A 21,542-nucleotide genomic window follows, 5' to 3' on the forward strand; every position below is an offset into this window, starting at 1 on the left:
AGGGACTCTCAAGAGTCTTCATCATCACAGTTAAAAAGCATCAGTTCTTCGGCACTCAGCTTTCTTTACGGTCCAACTCTCACATCCTTATGTGACTAATGGAAAAACCAGAGCTTTGACTAGACAGACCTTTGTTGGCAAAGTAATATCTCTGCTTTTTAATACACCATCTAGGTTGGTCATAGCTTTTCTTCCAAAGAGCAAGTGTCTGTTAATTTCCTGGCTGCAGTCACCATCTGCAGTGATTTTGGAGCCCAAGAAAATAAAGTCTGTCACTGTTTCCATTGTTTCCCCATCTATTTGCCATGAAGTGATGGGATCGGATGCCATGATCTTAGTTTTTTGAACGTTGAGTTTTACGCCAGAGTTTTATATCTCTAATATAACTTTAGAGGTAAAAAATATCTATGATTTTCAGTTCACCAAACAAGTTCAGATTAAAAAGTCAAATGGCAATTACCTATAATACAGTTGTATCTGACCACATTAAAAAAAAAAATTTATATGTCCTGATGTTGAAAAGTCTAAGATAAACTGTTAGGTGAAAATGCAAGTACTATAACCCATATTTTGCCAGACGTTCAAATGTTTATCTACAGAAATATCTTAGAAAAGGCCTGGATGGTACATAGAATGGATGGATGGATGACACAGGCTATCTGAGGAGGGACCTTTAGCTTCATTGGTATTGCCTGAAATTTTTTAATAGCAGGAATGTGAACAAATAGATGAGAGCTTTACTTGAATATTGACGATGAAATGGGTAACTGTTTAACTTTATACAGATAAGGGTATATTTCTTGGTATTTGGAAGAAGAGAGCCCTGTGGCTTTTAGGAACCCAACCTTGAGGGATTCCTGCTTGGGATAAATTAAAGAGTTTTTCTACAGAGAAGAAAAGCTCAGTGGCTAACAGAACTGGTATCTAACATTAAATATCATACTTACTAAAAAAAGAGAAAGAAACTACAAAACTAAAGAAAAATGTATTAGCGATATGTAGTGGTCATGGGACAAATAAGGAAAAATATATTGGTTATATAGTGGTGATGGAAGGAGTAAGGAAACAAATATTAGTTATATATACTGGTAATAGGAAGCTTGAAATTAGACATAATTCTCATTCGAGTTACAGTATAGCTCCTAAAGAGTCTACTATTAAATAAATAAGGTTTCATTTAAAAAATTAGCTTTATTATTTCAACATATTTGATTTGCCCAGCCCATGAGACAAAAAGACACACTGACTAAACACAACGTAACTTCCATGAGTTGAGGGGACTCATGCATCGTTACCTGATTGGTTGCAGTGCTGACTGGCTGCTGACCCGCTCCACGGCGCTGAGGCTCCCCTCTATCACAACAGCTCTTCCCTCTTGGAGGATTTCCTCATTTCTGTCAGTTCGTCATCTTCTTCAGCAAGCCTCCTTTCCCGGGACAACACTCTCTCCACGTACCTTGCGTCGTATGGCGTTCTCTGTAGGGAGTCTCTGTCTGGAAGGGGTCTCTGGGCCTGGGATGCACCCTGATCCCGGGATTCAAAACCCACCAGGGGCTCTCTTGTTCCTCCGGGACCACCAAGTCCGTACTCAGCCATCACAGGGGCGTGCCTGCCCTCCTTCTGCTCATAGAGATTCAGTCTTCTCTCAACCACCTCACGAATCAACACTGAAAATTGTATGTACAGAAATCACTATGACTTTTCATATTTTAGTAGTTATAACGCTCACTTATAGATGAGTATAAAATATTCACTAGGCCTTGTGCCTTCCCTGTATCATGACCAAAGCAATACGTACCTTCTGTGCCACTTAATATGAATTCTATTCAATGCCTGTTTTAACAGAATATGATTTATAAAGTAATGACAGAAGATGTTAATCCTGATCAAATTATACAAGAACCAAAAATAATACTGAAGGTAAAAATAGGTGCCTTTGTTAAATGGCAACCCACTCCAGTACCCTTGCCTGGAAAATCCCATGGATGGAGGAGCCTGGTATGCTACAGTCCATGGGGTCGCAAAGAGTCGGACATGACTGAGCGACTTCAGTTCACTTTGTGAATAGAATTGATATACTGAAAATTTAAGAACCAAAACTGTAAAATTAACATCCTTTTTCTCTATGTTCTGTTTACTGAAAAATTTCAGAGATGACTTTTCAATAACATAAAAGAACTTACTGTCAAGCACTGTTCTTCCCACCATGCTGTACTCCATGGTTTTGTCAACTTCATTCATTAGCCATGGGAGGAATCCTATCTCAATATCTGTAATTTAAAAACTTAATTTCATTAAGTGATTTTTATGAATCATTACAAACTGGAAGAACCTGTGCTTTTCCCCTAATGTTACAGATATATCAGCCTTGTTTTCTTATTATAAAATGTCAAATAGACTTGTATAGTCTCACTTTTGCTGTATAGTATTCTCTATGTGGTCTGCTCCATTACCTTTCTATTGAAGTATAAATGGTATTTGCAAAATTATGAGGCCTTCCCTGGAGTCAAAGCCTTCAGAACTGACTTTACAGGCACTATGTGAGATGAAACAAGGAGCTGGGGTTATGGGGGACATCCGGTCCATATTTCTTTCTACTCTCAAATGTTGTTTCTCAGTAAACATTCTAAAATCTTTGTAACACACCTCTTATTAGTAACGGTACTTTCTTAAAACAACTATAATTGATTTTAAAATTTGGCCCAGAGATAGAAAGATTCCCTGATAGCTCAATTGGGAAAGAATCTGCCTGCGAAGCAGGAGATCCTAGTTTGATTCCTGGGTAGGGAAGTTCCACTGGAGAAGGGATAGGCTACCCACTCCAGTATTCTTGGGCTTCCTGTTTGGCTCAGCTGGTAAAGAAAGATTCCAATTCAAAATAAAAATGGGCACAACATGAACTCAAACCATTAGCAGGATGCTTACTGTAACAGTTAATCTAACAAAAGACCTCCAACAAACCTCTTTCAATGGGATCATAAAAGTAGCCACCATCCCGAAGGCTGTCAAAAACTGACGGAAGGAGGTCGGCCAGGTAACGCTGTGCAAACGCTCGAGCCGCGATCTTCTGTGAAGTCTCGTTATGCTTGTGAACCACCTGCCATTGCTGCTGCTTCCGACGTTCCTGCCCAGAGGAAAACACCATCACAGGTGGCTATTCTGCTATTAGGTCTTCCCCCGATACCGACTCTCATGAGTGTGAGAATTTGTACTTATATTTGTGTCCAAAAATGGACAGCAAGGTGTCTATGATCAGTTCATATTTTTCACTAAGATTTTAATGAATTTCAACAGCTAAGTAGGTACTGACTTCAGAGGAGATGATGCTTAAGGTAAAATTCATTTCCTGATCCATTTTCAAGTAAAGTAATTTCAGGATATACATGTCTGACTGAAATCAAAGAATAATAATAGTTACCTGTATTTTTAATTAGTATTATAAAGTATCGCTGATATGAAAATTATAGTTGCTTAGACATCTTTGATTAAAAAACTCAGGCCAATAAATTGTCTCGTTTATAATGATTCTTTGAATTTGTAAAGTTCTGAAAATGATAAAACCTTTTTGTTGCTGTTACTATTTATAGATCATATGAAATCTGTGAAGCTTATGAACTATCTTCTCTATTCCCATGCAGAAATGGGAACATTAATATATTTTCTAATTAGTCTATTTTCAAAGTTGAAGTAAATATAAATCTAGATGACTTGTATTCTTTGTTTTTTCATATTTCCTAATAGTAAATAATACATATTATAAAAAACGAAGAATACAAGTCATCCAGGTTTATATTTGCTTAAACTTTGAAAACATTTCCTAATAGTAAATAAGAGCTTCCCAGGTGGCTCAGGGGTAAAGAATCTAACTGCTCGGCAGGAGACATGGGTTCAATTCCTGGGTCAGAAAGGTCCCCTGGAGGAGGAAATGGCAACCCACCCCAGTACTCTTGCCTGAGATATTCCGTGGACAAAGGACCCTGACAGGCTGCAGTCCAAGTCAGACATGACTGAGCATGCACACACCACCAAACAGTAAATAAACAAATTTAACTATTCTTTGATAAAAACTTCACCAATTATTTCAACAATGCTGACTGTTAGGATTCATCTTATACTTGTGAACATATAATCGTGCATTTGCACAATCCTTATCAACAGACCTATGCTCTTTACAAAGTCACTCATTCTGGAGGAAAACTGAAAGTCCAGTTTGGAGTAGAATGTTCCAACAACTCAGCTATTCATGTGGGAAGCTAGACTCTGAGCCCTTTCAGGTGTTTGGAAACTCTTTATCCATCCAGTGTTTAACACAGGGTGAGTTATTATAATACCCAGACTCATTAAACTGCACTGAGCCTAGTGCTTCCTAACTAGAGGTTTGTGGTGTATTTAATGATTGGATTCTACAACTTTTCTTATTAAAGGTTCTAAAAACCTTATAATCTGAAGAAATATTCTGTAAAGACTCAGATAGTAGGTGTATCTGTAAGGGTGTGGAGCAGAGCTAGCCACTGAGAAAAAGACCCAGAATTCTTTCCAGATCCTCTTTCTTACTCCGCATCTACCCAAATAGACTCCACTTTTTCCTGCCACATTTTCTGCCACTGATTTTTGGCAAACTAATGTTATTTCTTCTCTAGGACTCTTGATATTTAAGAGTGCCTTTCATTGGGACATATGTAATTTAAATTGTAACCTGCAAGAATTTTGGGGAACTCTATTTAGGTTGTTGGTATTATTTAGTCCAACTCTTTGCAACCCCATAGACTGTAGCCTGCCAGGCCTCCTCTCTCCATGGGATTTCCCAGGGAAGAATATTGGAGCGGGCTGCCATTTCCTTCTCCAGGAATAGAACCTGGGTTGCCTGCACTGGCAGGTAGATTCTTTACTGTTGAGCCACCTGGGAAGTCCATCTCTCTTTAGGTACATCTATGTAAACTGGAACTTTAAAAATGTAACTGTTCATGAAAGATCGGTGATCTATAGGAGAGACCTAAACAATAAATACTACAGGTCTTTTCTAACATGTTTGCCAAGACCTGTTAGCTCTACATGGGATTTTGAACATAATCAGTTAAGTAACCGAAATCTGTCTGAGAGAGAAAACGAAAATTCTCTACTTTTTCCTCCCGGTGTCGCCTCTCCTGCTCTTCAAGTCGCTGGACTTCAGCAAGCTCGACGTTGCGAAGCTCTTCATATGCGTACTGACTGGCCCGCAGGTTCGCCAACTCTTCTTCTTCCATCACTTCCAGAAGAGACTGCTCGATGGTCTTTCCCACCAAAACTTCTAACATTGGTTTAACTTCAAGATCAAAGTCAAACAGCTTAAGCACACAAAACAAATTTAAAATTTTAATCATGGACCAAAGGCTCAGTGAAAAAAAAATCCATAAAAGCAGCAATAAATAACAGTATCCTACTTATTGAGAGTCTTCTGTGTGCCAGACATTGAGCTGGTAATTTACCGTTTCTAATCTTCAAAACAGCCCAAAAGGCACAAGGGGCTCTTTACAGGCAAAAACTGGTAAGAGTCGAAGTTATAAAAAGATCTATTCAATCATCAGAATAAACCTTCATTCTCAATAATTTTCCAATAAAACTCTAAAACCCAAGGGAAATATCTTTGTCTGTCTTGTTCTCCATCTTTTCTGCTTGATTTTTATTGGTCGTTTTGATAACAGTTTGAAGAACAAAGGAACAAGAATAATGGATACTTTGGTGATTTATCTCTAGGATTTAGAGGCAAATATAGTCTTCTGTATAGATTATGAAGACTTATTTTATTTCCTAATTCAATGACAATATTTTCGAATTCCTTCGAGTTTTAAATCTCACTTAAGTCATTAGGAGCACTGCCTTCTCTTCTTCAGTTTCAGAAACTGGCCTGTATTTGTGTACTCCACACTGATATAAAAATTAATTATTTTAGGACTTTTTTCCTAGTACAGAGAATTATCTTCATAAAACTTATATAATCAACCAGCAACTAGCAATGGAACCTTTCATACCAGAGATATTATTTTTCCTCATTTGGTACAAATCTACCTTATGTTCATCCATTAAGCAAGTATGCAAACACACAAAAATTAAATATGTAAATATTCTAAACACATTTCTAAAATTTTTTATTTCTGATCAGCAGAGGGGGAAAATCAGATCATGGTATTTAAATTTTTTAAAGACTAAAAAGTAAAAGATCATGATATTTAAAAACATTTCTGGGCAGCTCAGGATAAAATCATACACCATTTGGAAGGAAATGCAGTAAGTATTTAGAATCTTCCTGACTGTGAAGTGGTTTGCACTTATGTTAAGGTTTTAATTAAATCTAACTCTTTATAAAGAAGACAGAGGGAAGTCTAATAATGTACTATACCTCTCCTTCTAGAATTTCGGTGGCCACATCTTTGCCAGTTTTGGCAGGAATAAAGAGTGGTGTTGGTGGTTTGTCCAAAAACGCATCTGTTTGGCACTCCATATCAACTTCTATTATGCGGTCAGCAATTTCTTCAAGGTATAATTCTAAGAGAATACCATATACATTGAGTTTGAAATTCTGGTCTTTTTCAAGAATTTGAAACTACAGCCCCTTCAAAACAGAAATGAATGGATCAGAATATAAGTCTTGAAATAAAGGTGTTCAAATGTGGGGTTCAATCCACATAGTGTACTAAGCATTTTTATGTACTTGGAAGACCACAGAGTCAGTCAGGCTAGAATATTTACTACATGTTGAGAGATCACTGAGCTTTGTATTTAAAATGGGCTTCCCTTGTGGCTCAGCCGGTGAAGAATCTGCCTGCAATGAGGGAGACCTGGGTTTGATCCCTGGGTTGGAAAGATCCCCTGGAGAAGGGAAAGACTACCCACTCCAGTATTCTGGCCTGGAAAACTCCATGGACAGCCCATGGGGTCGCAAAGAGTCAGACATGACTGAGCGACTTTAACTTTGTATTTGAAAACAGAACTAAAGAACATGAACCTATAGATGTATATAAGACACAAAATATAACACGGGATGGAAAGTTAATGATCCATCCATGTAACAAAGTCTTAAGACAGTCGATGTTCAAAGGTTTGAAAATTCCTGGACATGTAAAAAAAACTATGCATCACATCATTGTGTTATGGACGTTCTCTCTAGCCTACATATCATAAACAGATATATGAAAACAAATTTCACCTTAGGAATAATTTATGTGAGGCCTGGGAAGTATGGCATCATGCAAACGACATGAGAACTGGAGTCAGGTGTTGAACATAGGACCTAGCAATTACATCCTCTTTGGGTCTTGGTTTCTTTATCTGCAAAAGGGATCATGGTTATCAGCCCCCTGCAGTCTTCATAATGATAAAGGAGACACAGGTAAAGGACCTGGTATAGTCTCTGAGACACAGGAAGTACTCAACAAGAAGTGGCTGCTATTCTATCACTTCATATTCTGATGGTATAAGTAAAGACTAAAATTCAGCTCTTATAGAATTACAACTATATTGGCTAATCACAGACATATACTTATTCTAGACTTGGTCGCAAGGTAGGAAACAGCTTGGAATGGTCCTCAACCTTTTGTCCTTACTATCCAGAAATATCTCTGGTGAATCCACTCACCATCTTGGCAGGGTGAATCTTAGGTAGTTACATTTTATGTCCAAGGAAAGCATCGAGTATTGCTTGACTACCAAGATTCTGTCAACAACACAGCTGGACCCCATGGGTCCAGGTAAACCCCCACAGCTGACAACAGTCAGATAAGTAGGAAAAGCCTGGCACTAGCCTAGGAGAGCCTATGTGGCCCCGGGGAGGAAGCAAGGGAATGGAGAGCAAAAGGAGCTAGAAGAAGAGGCCCTGGTGAGAGAGATGGGGGACTCAGATCTAAACAGGTTTGTGCTGTGCTGTGCTTAGTCGCTCAGTCGTGTCCGACTCTTTGAGACCATGGACTGTAGCCCACCAGGCTCCTCTGTCCATGGGGATTTTCCAGGCAGGAATGCTGGAGTGGGTTGCCATGCCCTCCTCCAGGGGATCTTCCCAACCCAGGTATGAAACCCAGGTCTCCCACGTTGCAGGTGGATTCTTTACCATTTGAGCCACCAGCAAAGCCCAAGAATACTGGAGTGGGTAGCCTATTCCCTTTCCAGGGGAACTTCCAGATCCAGGAATAGAACTGGAGTCTCCTGCTTTGCAGGCGGATTCTTTACCAGCTGAGCTACCCGGGAAGCCCTGGGATTAGTAAAGCCTGGACTAATAACCCACATTTTCAGATATGAAGTTTTCAGATATTCAGTAAACGGGTTTACTTCTCTCAAAAGACAAAATACCAAAATAAAACTATACTGCTCTCCACCTTCCACGAGTCCAAAAGTGATTCATCTTGGGCTACAAAAAGCAGGAAATACTCCCAGTTGGAGAACAGCATATGTGTAAAGGACTGAGAGAATTAATTTGGTCCTTATATTCTTTTTTAAAAAAATCGCCATGTCACATTTTCAGCCATATCCAATATAATAACAATATTCAGTCTATGAGTTTGTTTACTGAACAGACTTCTTCTACCACATGACAGGGAAATACTAGATGGCATAACAGATACGTTAATATGAAAGTCAAACAAAATGAACTGACTCAGAAAACCATACACTCTCAGGAGTCACCAAGCCATGGGCCCACATACCGGTCTGCACATCCACGTGTTTTCTGCCTTCCACGGGTTCGGGCGTACGTGGTCTGAGCTGTTCTTGGGCTCGTTTTCTGGCAAAAGCCCTCCTCCTAGCCTGCTGCTGTCTCTGAATTTCTACAGGATCGGGCTGCCCAGGCTGAATGACAGAAAAGGCTTATAAAATTTAGAAAATATTTCTCAAAGTGTATAGGAGTGCTGCTCCAAAGCAATTCCTGGCTGGCATAAAACCATCTGTTATAGAATACGTCCTGCTTATCAGTGACTTGGTGATTAAAAATTTATCTGAAATTTGTCAGGCAATTACAAAGGTATCTGGTAAAACACAAAAAAGTAACTTCAAAGTATGACTGTTATCCAGAATGAAATGGGTACAGAATCCCAAATAATACACTGTTTTTCCTCATTCAAGGATTTTTCACCATGAACTCCTCTGATGCCTAGTAAACTGAGGTAACCATTCAGCCAAAATAGATTTTAATGTGTAGTTAAGAAATTGAAAACCACTTGAATTTTCTTTTAGCCTAATTTCACGACAGAATTTCCATAAAAAATACATTAGCTCACAAAGAAAACAACTTCAGTCCAAACAAAGCCTGTTCAAGTACACAAACAATAGATGACTAACGGATTAAGGAGGCAAAAGGCAAAGGAGAAAAGGAAAGATATACCCACTGGAATGCAGAGTTCCAAAGAATAGCAAGGAGAAATAAGAAAGTCTTCCTCGGTGATCAACGCAAAGAAACAGAGGAAAACAATAGAATGGGAAAGGCAGAGATCTCTTCAAGAAATTAGAGATACCAACAGAACATTTCATGCAAAGATGGGCACAATAACGGACAGAAAAGGTTTGGACCTAACAGAAGCAGAGACATTAAGAGGTGGCAAGAATACACAGAACTATACAAAAAAGATTTTCATGACCCAGATAACCACGATGGTGTGATCACTCACCTAGAGCCAGACATCTTGGAATGCGAAGTCAAGTGGACCTTAGGAAGCATCACTACAAAGCTAGTGGAGGTGATGGAATTCCAGTTGAGCTAATTCAAATCCTAAAAGATGATGCTGTGAAAGTGCTGCACTCAATATGCCAGCAAATTTGGAAAACTCAGCAGTGGCCACAGGACTGGAAAAGGTCAGTTTTCATTGCAATCCCAAAGAAAGGCAATACCAAAGAATGTTCAAACTACTGCACAATTACACTTATCTCACGCTAGCAAATGCTCAAAACTCTCCAAGCCAGGCTTCAAAAGTACATGAACCGTGAACTTCCAGATGTTCAAGTTGGATTCAGAAAAGGCAGAGGAACCAGAGATCAAATTGCCAACATCCACTGGATCATCAAAAAAGCAAGAGAGTTCCAGAAAAACATCTACTTCTGCTTTACTGACTATGCCAAAGCCTTTGACTGTGTGGTTCACAACAAACTGTGGAAAATTCTTAAAGAGATGGGAATACCAGACCACCTTACCTGATTCCTGAGAAATCTGTATGCAGGTCAAGAAACAACAGTTAGAACTGGACATGGAACAACAGACTGGTTCCAAATCGGGAAAGGAGTACGTCAAAGTTGTATATTGTCACCCTGCTAATTTAACTTATATGCAAAGTACATCATGAGAAATGCCGGGCTGGATGAAGCACAAGCTGGAATCAAGACTGCTAGGAGAAATATCAATCACCTCAGATATGCAGATGACACTACCCTTATGGCAGAAAGTGAAAATGAACTAAAGAGCCTTTTGATGAAAGTGAAAGAGGAGAGTGAAAAAGTTTGCTTAAAACTCAACATTCAGAAAACTAAGATCATGGCATCCAGTCCCATCACTTCATGGCAAATAGATGGAGAAACAATGGAAACAGTGACAGACTTTATTTTCTTGGGCTCCAAAATCACTGCAGATGGTGACTGCAGCCATGAAATTAAAAGACACTTGCTCCTTGGAAGAAAAGCTATGAACAACCTAGACAGTATATTAAAAAGCAGAGACATTACTTTGCCAAAAAAGGTCCATCTAGTTAAAGCTATGGTTTTTCCAATAGTCATGTGTATGGATGTGAGTTGGACTATAAAGAAAGCTGAGCAAAAAGAATTGATACTTTTGAACTGTGGTGCTGGAGAAGACTCTTGAGAGTCCCAAGGAGATCCAAGCAGTCAATCCTGAAGGAAATCAGTCCTAAATATTCACTGGAAGGGCTGATGCTAGAGCTGAAGCTCCAATACTTTGGCCACCTAATGCAAAGAACTGACTTATTGGAAAAGACCCTGATGATGGGAAAGATTGAAGGCGGGAGGAGTAGGGGACGACAGAGGATGAGATGGTTGGATGGCATCACCAACTCTATGGACACGAGTTTGAGTAAGCTCCGGGATTTGGTGATGGATAGGTAAGCCTCGCATGGTGCAGTCCATGGGATTGCAATGAGTTGGACATGACTGAGTGACTGAACCGAACCAAACCATTTTTCAGTGCACAGCTCAGGGGCATTAAGTACATTCACACAGTGCAACCACTACCACCGTTCATCTCCAGAACTTTTTTCACTCTGTGAAACTGAAACTCCATACTCATTAAATAACACTTCTCTATTCCCCCATTCCCTGCCAACCACTATCTGGCTTATACTTTGCATACATTTTTTTCCCTTTCATTTTTCTAGCAATCCATCCTTATTTTATTTCATAAATGTTTTAGTCTGTAAAAGATTAGAAATTTAAAGACAGAAACAAAAATTGGTCCTTCACCACAGGTAGTTTGGAGTACTCTGTGTCAGACAATTCAAACTGTACTTACCAGTGGTACTGACTGTAGAGCGTAAGTGTTGCCTCGGATCACCCTTCTGTCATACATTATGTTTCCGTGATGCACAGGTTCTTCAGGTCTATAAAAAAGTAAATTCTAAATTATGAGTGTAATACAGCATTGGTATCTAAAAGTCAATTTTTCATTTTCAAAAATTAAAGTATATTTGATTTACAATATTGAGTTGGTTTCAAGTATACAGCAAAGTGTATCAATTATACATATATATTTTTTTCAGATTCTTTTCCACTATAAGTTATTATAAGATACTGAAAGTATCTGTGCTATATACTAGGTCCTTGCTATCTATCTATTTTATATATAGTAGTGTCAATGGCAACCCACTCCAGTACTCTTGCCTGGCAAATCCCATGGACAGAGGAGCCTGGTAGGCTGCAGTCCATGGGGTCGCTAGGAGTCAGACACAACCGAGCAACTTCACTTTCACTTTTCACTTTCATGCATTGGAGAAGGAAATGGCAACCCACTCCAGTGTTCTTGCCTGGAGAATCCCAGGGATGGGGGAGCTTAGTGGGCTGCCATCTCTGGGGTCGCACAGAGTTGGACATGACTGAAGTGACTTAGCAGCAGCAGTGTGTATCTGTTTAAACTCAAATTTTCACTGTATTCCTCATCCCCTTTCTTCTTTGGTAACCATAAGTTACTATGTCTGTGAATCTATTTCCATTTTGTAAATAAGTTCAATTCTATCACTTTTGTAGATTCCACATGTAAGTGATATCATATGATATTTGTCTTTGAGGTCAACTCATTTTTAATAGGATTTAGAGTAAGGTGAAAATATTTTAAGAAAATAGATTTTTTTTTAATAGCACTGTTGATTAAGGAAGTTCCACAGTTAGGTGAGGGAAGGAAGATGTTGAGAATTATGTATGCTACATTGTTTTGAAGTAGACAAAGGCCATGTAGATGTGTATCTGTATGTATATATTTGTATTTATACATGTGCACATAAACATGGGTGTCTGGAGAAAAGTACCAAAGTATTCATTCAAAGTCATTAATGTGGTTTGGAGGCAGGAGAGGGACAGCAGGTTTGCAAGAGAAGGGGCTAGAGAATAAGGCTGTACTAAGAATGCCCACAGGCATGAATGAGTACATATATTAAAGAATTAAATATGTGTGTGCATGTATACAGAAAGAAATTTGGGGAAAAAAGGAATTAGAGTTTATAAAAACATGGAGGAGAAAAAAAGTAGAGGGAGCCGAGCGCAGATTAATATGTGTAGAATGATTCCATTTTGGAAATAAAACCTTCCATATACACGTACATATGCTCCTCTTTGTGTGCACAAGCAAGGTGTGGAAGAGTAAGACTGTTAAGTTTGCTTACAACAGGGAACTGGGAGTAGAGATGGGTGAGAGATAATTAACTTTGCCTTTATTACTCCTTATTTGTAATTTCCATTTGCTTCACAAGAATGTATTACTTTTATAAATTTGTAAACTGAAAAATCAAAAAGACACATCTAAAAGAACTCCTCTCAAAGGCTTGATTCAGATTGCTTCAATATACCAATCAACTAATTCTATAAAAAGAGAAATTATTTCTAAGGAACCACCAATGATTCTTATTTCATCTCTTGGTGTGATTTAATAGGAAGGATTTGTAAGCAACCACTTCAAGGCACTAGGACATATTTCTCCAAGGAGTCCCTTTTAAACCTGAATCCTTTTATAATTTAAACGTTCTTATTTTGGTTTTCTTAAAGTGATAGACATTTCTTATTAACAAATGTCTTTATTGTCAGAATAAGATAATTATGATTTTAGACTCTGCTTGAAATAAGCATCAAGAACTCATGTTCAGTCTTTAATTCAACAGTCCATGTTGAGTGCTAACTATCGGTCAGGCAGATCTTTAGTGAACAGAAGTCATAAAGGGTCTTGCTTCCATGGAGCCTGCATTCTTGGAAAGTTCTGCTGATTCCAAAAACTGAAGCGTACAGAAAGAACTTTAAGAGAACCATAATATTTAACGCTTTTCCAAATATGGATACCTGAATATGTGCAATACTGATGAAGTAAAAGTACAATTCACAGTCCAACACAGAAGGAGAACCTGACTCCTGTGAAAAGAGATTTATGTGGTCTCCATTATGGACAGGCTATTGTGAGGTACACCTTTGTATCCCAGTTTCTTTATATGCATAATACATAATATAAAACCAACTTCACAGCACTGAAGACTAGATAAGAAAATGTATGTTGGTGCTCCTAGAAGGTGCCTGCTTGGCACACAGTCGGCCAATAAACATCTGTTGACTCAATAAGTCGTTTCCCTGCACATGTTATCAATCATGCCAGCACCATGATCACTAAAAAGTTAACTAATTCCCTTTATTGCTTCAGCCCTCCACAACACAGGAGAGTTTCTTGCTGCTGCTGCTAAGTCGCTTCAGTTGTGTCCGACTCTGTGCGACCCCCTAGACGGCAGCCCACCAGGCTCCTCTGTCCCTGGGATCCTCCAGGCAAGAATACTGGAGTGGGTTGCCATTTCCTTCTCCAGTAGAATTCCTTAGGGAGGGAATTTATTTCTCAGAGAGCAGGGAAGCGAAAGCAGCATAGGCAGGTTCTGCCAGGGCCAAAGAGCCAAGATCCCGCGGCCCCAGGATTGGGAGACACCCTACAGGGGCCGGTGCGCTCACTCACTGCTGAATCAGGTCGTCCCGGTAACGGCGGCGCTGGCAGGGCAGGGCCCGGGGCCGGCTGGTGTAGGTGTAGGTGGCCATGGCCGGGGAGGCGCGCTCAGCCAACGTGGAGGTCGCGCCCGGGGTCGGCCCGCTTCCCTTTCGATGAAGCTTGGCTTCGAAGCAGGTGGGCACTAGAGTGTCGTGGGAGCCGGAGAGGTGCACGTAGTGCCAAGGGCAGGGATTCCGTGATGCGAGGAGGGGCGGCAAGAAGGTAGGCGAGCGGGCCGGGAGGTTGCCAGGGCAGGAAGTAGGAGCTACACAGAGACAGCTCCGTGCACCACCGAACCCTCCCGCAGCGCCCGCGCCGGTTGCCCAGCAACCCAGCGTTCCGTCGAGGGGCGGGGCCTCAGGGCTGTTCCGGCTGGCGGGCTTCCGGGGAAGGTTGCCGGTGCGCCCGGGCACTTCCGGTTCTTGACTCGGCCCTGTCGCGTCTTCCTGGTCAACGAGCCTGCGCATGAAGGAGGCGGGCCTGGTGGCCCCAGCAGAGGCCTGAGGACGGCGGCGACGGTCCGCGGCCTCACTCTCGAGGGGCGCTCGGCGGGGCCTGGGTTGCCGCCGTTCACTCAGAGTCCGCTCCTTGGGGACCGCCCTTGGCCTTTTCTCCCGCGCCTGCCGCCGCGCCTCTGATCCGGGCCATCCACGGACCGCACACGCATGGCGCCCAGCCTCCTATCTCTTGTTACGTGCCAGGGCCGGGCCTGGGGGCTTCCCCGTTGTCTCCAAGCACTGCCACCTCTCCCTCCCCAGAGTCCGCCTGCGTAGCTGGTCTGCCCTTTTCTGCTTTCCTTCCCTACTTAGCGCTCTGTTGCTAGTCCTTCAGGGGGCGGTCCTTGGGCGTGGAGGGCCGCCCCACAGACATCGCATTTTTGGTGAAGGGTGCGCGTCTTCTTGAGTCTTTTAGGCCCTCCTCTTGCCCTAAAAATGAAGCATCAAGGGATGGGTCTGTCCTTAGAAACAGCAAATGCACTGGTTTTAGTGTTGGCGATGTGAAAGGATTGGATTTGTGAAGTGAAGGTTATGCTTCCCTGAGTGAACTGTGGTGTTGCAGAAGACTCTTGAGAGTCCCTTGGATTGTAAGGAGACCCAACCAGTCCATCCTAAAGGAAATCAGTCCTGAATATTCAATGGAAGGACTGATGCTGAAGCTGAAACTCCAATACTTTGGCCACCTGATGCAAAGAACTGACTTAGAAAAGACCCTGATGCTGGGAAAGATTGAAGACAGGAAGAGAAGGGGAATGACAGAGGATGGGATGGTTGGATGGCATCACCGATGCAATGGGCATGAGTTTGAGTAAACTCCGGGAGTTGGTGATGGACAGGGAGGCCTGGCGTGCTGCAGTCCATGGGGTTGCAAAGAGTCGGACACGATTGAGTAACTGAACTGAGTGATAATAGTTGTTTGCCTTTGCGTTTGCATTCAGCTAAGTGCTGTGTGGATTTAAATCCGGGTTCTGCACTGTCCTAGCCCCATAGCTTCCAGCGAAGTAATGTTTTTGTGTTTCATATTGCAGATCTGCAAAATGGGGGGTAACTATCTTTAATGTCATTTATTGAGATGCAGCCGACTGGATAGAAGTTCTTGTGGGGATTTTTCATTCTGAAATGCTTGGAGTATCAAATGGACGTGTCATACTGCTGGTTTAGACGTGTGTCTGGAGTTGGGTGGAAAGGTTGGAGCTAGAGATAAGAATTTGGTACTGGTGAGAGTTCAGAGGGCTTTAGAGACATTAAAAGTAAAAAAGGAAAGACTGTGGTCTTGGTGAAACCAAAAGTTTCAGAAGGGGTGGAATCAGCCTGGTTATTATGTAAGAAGTTATGTAAGATGAGAACTGAGAAGTAACCATTGGGTTTGCCAGCATGGAAGTTGTCTGTGAACTTCACAAAAATAGCAGTTTCTGTGAAGTGGTGGGATCTGAGCCCAAGTGGAACAAAGAGAGGACAGTTTTAGTTGTGAGATGCAGAGTCTAACCACAGATTATTCTTTCCAGATGTTTTGCTATTGTTTTAACTACTTAGTGAAGTGCATGAGGCCTTTGGACGGTAGTAGCTCATGAATTAATAAGTTTTTGCCACAAGGTGTCACTAATTCATTAGCTTCTTCTGGCAAATAGAATAGTTGGAGCACAAGCATACCTGTATTAAGGAAACACTATTTTTTTTTAAATCACATTTTAAAAATAGACCTACTAGAAGGTAATTGTTTACATTGTAGAAAGTTTTCTGTTTAAGTTCTCTCTAGAATATTTGAATAACTGACTCATTGGAAAAGACCCTGATGCTGGGAAAGATTGAACGCAGGAGGAGAAGGGGACAACAGAGAATGAGAAGGCTGGATGGCATCACAGACTGGATGAACATGAGTTTGAGCAGGCGAGCTTCAGGAGTTGGTGATGGACAGGGAAGCCTGGCGTGCTGCAGTCCTGGGGTTGCAGAGAGTCGGACACAATTGAGCAACTAACTGAACCAAGAATATTTGACATCTGTGCACAGGCCTAAAAGGACATATTGAACGCAAGGCTGGGAATCAGTAGGCTAGGGTTCTGGATTTAGAGCTCTGGATTGGGCGTTAGAAGACTGGGGTTCAACTCCAGTATTATAGTCACTAGCTGTGTGACCTCGGGCAAAATTTAAGTGATTCTTCATCTTACTGATTTTTTAAAATCTTTCATTATTATTTTAAAGTAACAGTAAATGCCACTTTACTCATCTCACTCAATTATTTTTACATGTCAAAACAGTTGTGTATAACATGTTTAGAAAATAGTGAAGTGTGATGTAAATACAGGATTTAAAACAACTTTTATAAAAATCACTTATGCCCAAGTTTGTAGCAGTATAGATATAATATTAAGCAGCTGTATTAGTGAAGATTATCATTTGCAATGGTAAAAATCCTGTTTCTTGCTTGGCTAGAAGGGCATGTTTTGAAGTTTATAAGGGAAGTTCAGGTGACTTCAGGAATGGCAGTGCTACAGGATAGAAGGGCTATGATTGAAATTTGATTCAAATCCCTGGAATCAGGGATTTGAATGATAGCAAAGTGGGCACCCCTACTTCCCTCTGTTCTTCCATCTGATGTCTTTATCTCTTTGGTTCCAACTTGCTTTCTCCACCTAATAGGGAACATTGTGATATTATGAAGGTTGTAGGAATCCACATACAGCATTCTGTAGCTTGAGAAGGTGAGAAGATGGAGCTGAAGAAGATGCTATGAATTACCTTGATTTTGGTGAGGAGAATATGAATTTCAAATTGATGAAAGCCATTGTCAACTAATACTGACTTTCAAATTAAAAAAAAATAGCAAATGTTCTGGAACAGTCTAATATTTGGATCTGCATGTCTTTTTTTTTTAATTAGTCTTGCATTATTATTTTATCTTCAATAAGTTCACATTTTGAAGAGTTAAGATAGTGGGATCAAAGTACCTAATTTAAAGAAATTGAAAAACAAAATTTTTTTAATTACCAAAAAAAGAGATGGGTATAATTTTTAAAAAGAAATCTTCATTTTAAACATTTCAGAATGGTATTCTTTAAAAAGGCATTCTGATCTGGAATGAAATTAAAAGATGCTTACTCCTTGGAAGGAAAGTTATGACCAACCTAGACAGCATATTAAAAAGCAGAGACATTACTTTGCCGACAAAGGTCCGTCTAGTCAAGGCTATGGTTTTTCCAGTGGTCATGTGTGGATGTGAGAGTTGGACTATAAAGAAAGCAGAGTGCTGAAGAATTGATGCTTTTGAATTGTGTTGTTGGAGAAGACTCTTGAGAGTCCCTTGGACTGCAAGGAGATCCAAGGAGATCAGTCCTGGGTGTACGTTGGAGGGTCTGATGTTGAAGCTGAAACCCCAATACTTTGGCCACCTGATGTGAAGAGTTGACTCATTTGAAAAGACCCTGGTGCTGGGAAAGGTTGAGGGCAGTTGGAGGAGGGGATGACAGAGGATGAGATGGTTGGATGGCATCACCAACTCAATGGACATGAGTTTGGGTGGGCTCCGGGAGTTGATGTTGGACAGGGAGGCCTGGCATGCTGCAGTTCATGGGGTAGCAAAGAGTCAAACATGACTGAGCGACTGAACTGAACTGAACTGATCTGGAATATGTATTAATTAAAACCTAGTTTTACTTAACTCTTCAGGAACATATGTATCAATATTATGAGGTGCATTTGCTAGTCATATAATATTTACCCCCCCCAATAAGTGAATTGTTTTTAACCAAAAAATCTTGAATCATTAATGAATTTTTCCTTGCACATGTATTCATTATCAGAAGTCTCTTCAATTATCTGGCAGATTTGATCTGAAAAAAATTATCCTGACCTGAATTCTCTTAGAACCAGAAGCAAGTTTTATAAACTTTCCTATATAAAATGGATGGAATTTTATATATAATCTTTATATATAATCTGTTTAGAAGAGCACAGTGGATGTCAGTGAGGGGAGTGGGGCGAAAGTTGTGCAAAACAGTCTCTTTCAGCTTGAGAAGGAGATTTAAAATGCACCCAGGAGTGAGGCTGGGGGCAGTTATGATGATGTCGTTGGTCGGCAGACACCCAGTCTTAATTCCCTTATTTGAAGAGGAGCGGGAGGAGGAAAAGGAGAAAGCTAAAGCCTCTGGAAAAAGTGCTGTCAAACAAGGGAAAGAAATTATGCCTTCATTTTTCCCTTTTTAAAATGTTTCTCTTTTATTTTTTAAATTATGAAAGTGTGATAACACATTTACAGGAGTCTTGGAAAATACAGGACAAGGTTACATATAGTTCTGCTGTATATTGCAATTATTTTTAAAGTAGATAAATTAGGATTTTTAGTTGGAGTTTCAATATCAAACTCTCAAAAATTAATAGAATGACCATATGGAGAAGTAGAAGGATATAGTAGACCTGAAAAGCACTATGAACCAATTCAACATAATTAAGATTTATACAGTTTTCACACAATAGTAGGATAGAAATTCTATTCAAGTTCCTATAGACTGTAAACTGGGAGATGCTGGAACATATCCAGGGTCATAAGGTACAAAAATTTCATGGTCTATAGGGCATACATTGTCAACTTGGGAGCAATCCAGTTCATATAATAACTGTGGAAAGACTAGGGTTTTTCCACATCCCATTGGAACTATGTGAGAACTCACAGTGGGTGAGAAAATGTGTATCTGAGGTTTGAGAAAGCCGTCAGTGTACATGTAGCTCTCAACAAACAGGAGAACTTGGAGAGGGAACCCCTAACCTGGTATTTAATGTCAGGATGACTTTAGTACCACCTTGTACCTTCTGGGTACAAGAACAAGTTCATCCTGGAGGATCTCTGTAAATTCCATGACTGGACAAACCTTTTCTAGTCTGATTGTATCCCTCATGAGAGAAATCACACTAAAGAGAAAAATCTATGAAATAAAGACCATGGGGAAGCCAGTAACAGGTTGGCAAGCTATAGCCAGCTGTCTTGGAGAAGGCAATGGTAACCCACTCCAGTACTCTTGCCTGGAAAATCCCATGGACGGAGGAGCCTGGCAGGCTGCAGTCCATGGGGTCGCAAAGAGTTGGACACAATTGGAAAAGGCAATGGCAACCCACTCCTGTGTTCTTACCTGGAGAATCCCAGGGACAGGGGAGCCTGGTGGCCTGCAGTCTATGGGGTTGCACAGAGTTGGACATGACTGAAGCGACTTAGCAGCAGCAGCAGCAGCAGCAAAGGTATTGAAATCACAGAGTCTGTTATCACTGTGGAATTATGTTAGAAATCAATATCAAAAGATATTTGAAAATAACACATATTTTCAAGTGCATTGTGACATTTACTAAGATCTTTGACTTAACCATTGAAAGCCTCAATAAAGTTAGGAGACTCAGAAAACCCCGAAGGCGATTGCAGAGAAGAAAGCATTTAAGTGGAAAGTAATACCAAAATAAGAAAATGAAAGATACTTTTAAACATCCCATGTATTTGGAAATTAAATGCCCATTTTAAAATGATGGGTGTATCTAAGGAGCCATAACAGGGAAGATTAGAAAATGTAATAGAATAAAAATGGAAAGAGAATTTACCAGAATTTGTTACATGCAGCTGAAGCTGCTCAATGCAATTAAATACAATGTGGAGTCTTGAATAAGACATGAAATCAAATAATGGACACGAGCGTAAAATTTTGTGAAATTTGAACAAAATCTGTATTACATTAATTTCCTGTTTTGTTTTTTTTTTTTTTTGCAGCATAGTATTTCTTTATATTCTCAGAATTGGATTATATATGCCTTTGAACTATGCCTTTGAATAGTCAGAGGAAGCTGAATCTCTAGAAGTGAGACTGTTTGGCATCCCTAAAAACACTAGCACCACCTATGCACAAGACAGGAAACCACAAGAAAAAGCATACTTGAAAGACAGCTAGATGCGATTGAAAGGGAGTGATACGATAGGCAAAAATGCTTTCTGAGTGCCAGTGATTGTGCTGGGGTGCTGAGAAAAAGGCGATGGATAGAACTGTCCTCACGGGTCTAGTGGGGTAACCGTACTGTGTGAGATGCGTGATAACAGGGTGGGACAGGGTGCCGTAGGGGCACAGGGACCCCTCACCCATGCTGGGGGTCTTGGCAAGCTTCCTGCGTGAAAGGACGCTGGAGATCAGGTCATAAGAATTTGCCGGAGTTTGCTGGATGAAATGAAGGGGGAAATAATACGATGGGTGAAGCCCAAGAGGTGAGAGAACGCCTAGAACTTTGAGGCTCTGAGAGCTTGCTGTGTCTGAATCAACACAAAGTAGGGGGTATTAAGAAATATGTGATTCAAAGGAGATTGATGATGCAGTAACAATTCAAATCCACATTATGGAGAAGGTTGTTGAGTATCACATTAGTGATTTAGAGAACCATCCTGAGAAATGTTCCCGGTACTAGAGGAAAGGATTAAAAATGTTGACCCTATTGGGGCTTCCCAGATGGCTCAGACAGTAAAGAATCAACCTGCAATGCAGGAGACCTGGGTTTGATCCTGGGTCTTGAGGATCCCCTGGAGAAGGGAGTGGCTAGCCACTCCAGTATTCTTACCTGGGGAAATCCCATGGACAGAGGAGCCTGGTGGGTTATGGTCCATGGAGTCACAACTGAGTGACTACCACACACACATTGAGACAGATGATTGGTATATAGCAGAGCAGATAATTCAACCTAAGACTGCTATTCCTATGGTGCAATAGAAGGAACAACTAGACTTAATTGAACAACTGTTTCCTGAGCTAAGTATTAGTACTTGAATACACAGATCAAGAGGGTTCTCCACAATCCAAGAAAAACTAATGGCAATGTTTTTACATTACAGGGCTATAGAAGAC

The 21,542-nt window shown here is 40.6% G+C and overlaps 1 protein-coding gene across 1 annotated transcript; it reads right to left on the bottom strand.

The window, feature by feature from the left end:
• Positions 1 to 1,171: 1,171 nt before the first annotated feature.
• On the bottom strand, positions 1,172 to 20,792 carry RSPH3 (radial spoke head 3). Its single transcript, XM_040238756.1, has 9 exons — positions 20,706 to 20,792; positions 14,156 to 14,865; positions 11,474 to 11,561; positions 8,673 to 8,814; positions 6,377 to 6,522; positions 5,121 to 5,324; positions 2,962 to 3,124; positions 2,184 to 2,270; positions 1,172 to 1,667 (listed from the first exon to the last, which is right to left on the bottom strand). The coding sequence occupies exons 1-9, from the start codon at positions 20,790 to 20,792 to the stop codon at positions 1,357 to 1,359; spliced, it is 1,938 nt and encodes a 645-aa protein (XP_040094690.1). The 3' UTR covers positions 1,172 to 1,356.
• Positions 20,793 to 21,542: the final 750 nt, after the last annotated feature.

The sequence above is a fragment of the Oryx dammah genome, unplaced genomic scaffold, assembly GCF_014754425.2.
Source record: "Oryx dammah isolate SB20612 unplaced genomic scaffold, SCBI_Odam_1.1 HiC_scaffold_4, whole genome shotgun sequence".
Lineage (NCBI taxonomy): Eukaryota > Metazoa > Chordata > Mammalia > Artiodactyla > Bovidae > Oryx > Oryx dammah.

Excerpts from the sequence above, each read along its gene's own strand:
- RSPH3 (XM_040238756.1), bottom strand. The coding sequence starts at position 20,792 with ATGGGTGAGGGGTCCCTGTGCCCCTACGGCACCCTGTCCCACCCTGTT. Across the intron at positions 2,271-2,961 it reads TTATGATCCCATTGAAAGAG|ATATTGAGATAGGATTCCTC; the intron begins GTTTGTTGGAGG and ends TTTAAATTACAG. Across the intron at positions 1,668-2,183 it reads GGGAAGAACAGTGCTTGACA|TGTTGATTCGTGAGGTGGTT; the intron begins GTAAGTTCTTTT and ends TACAATTTTCAG.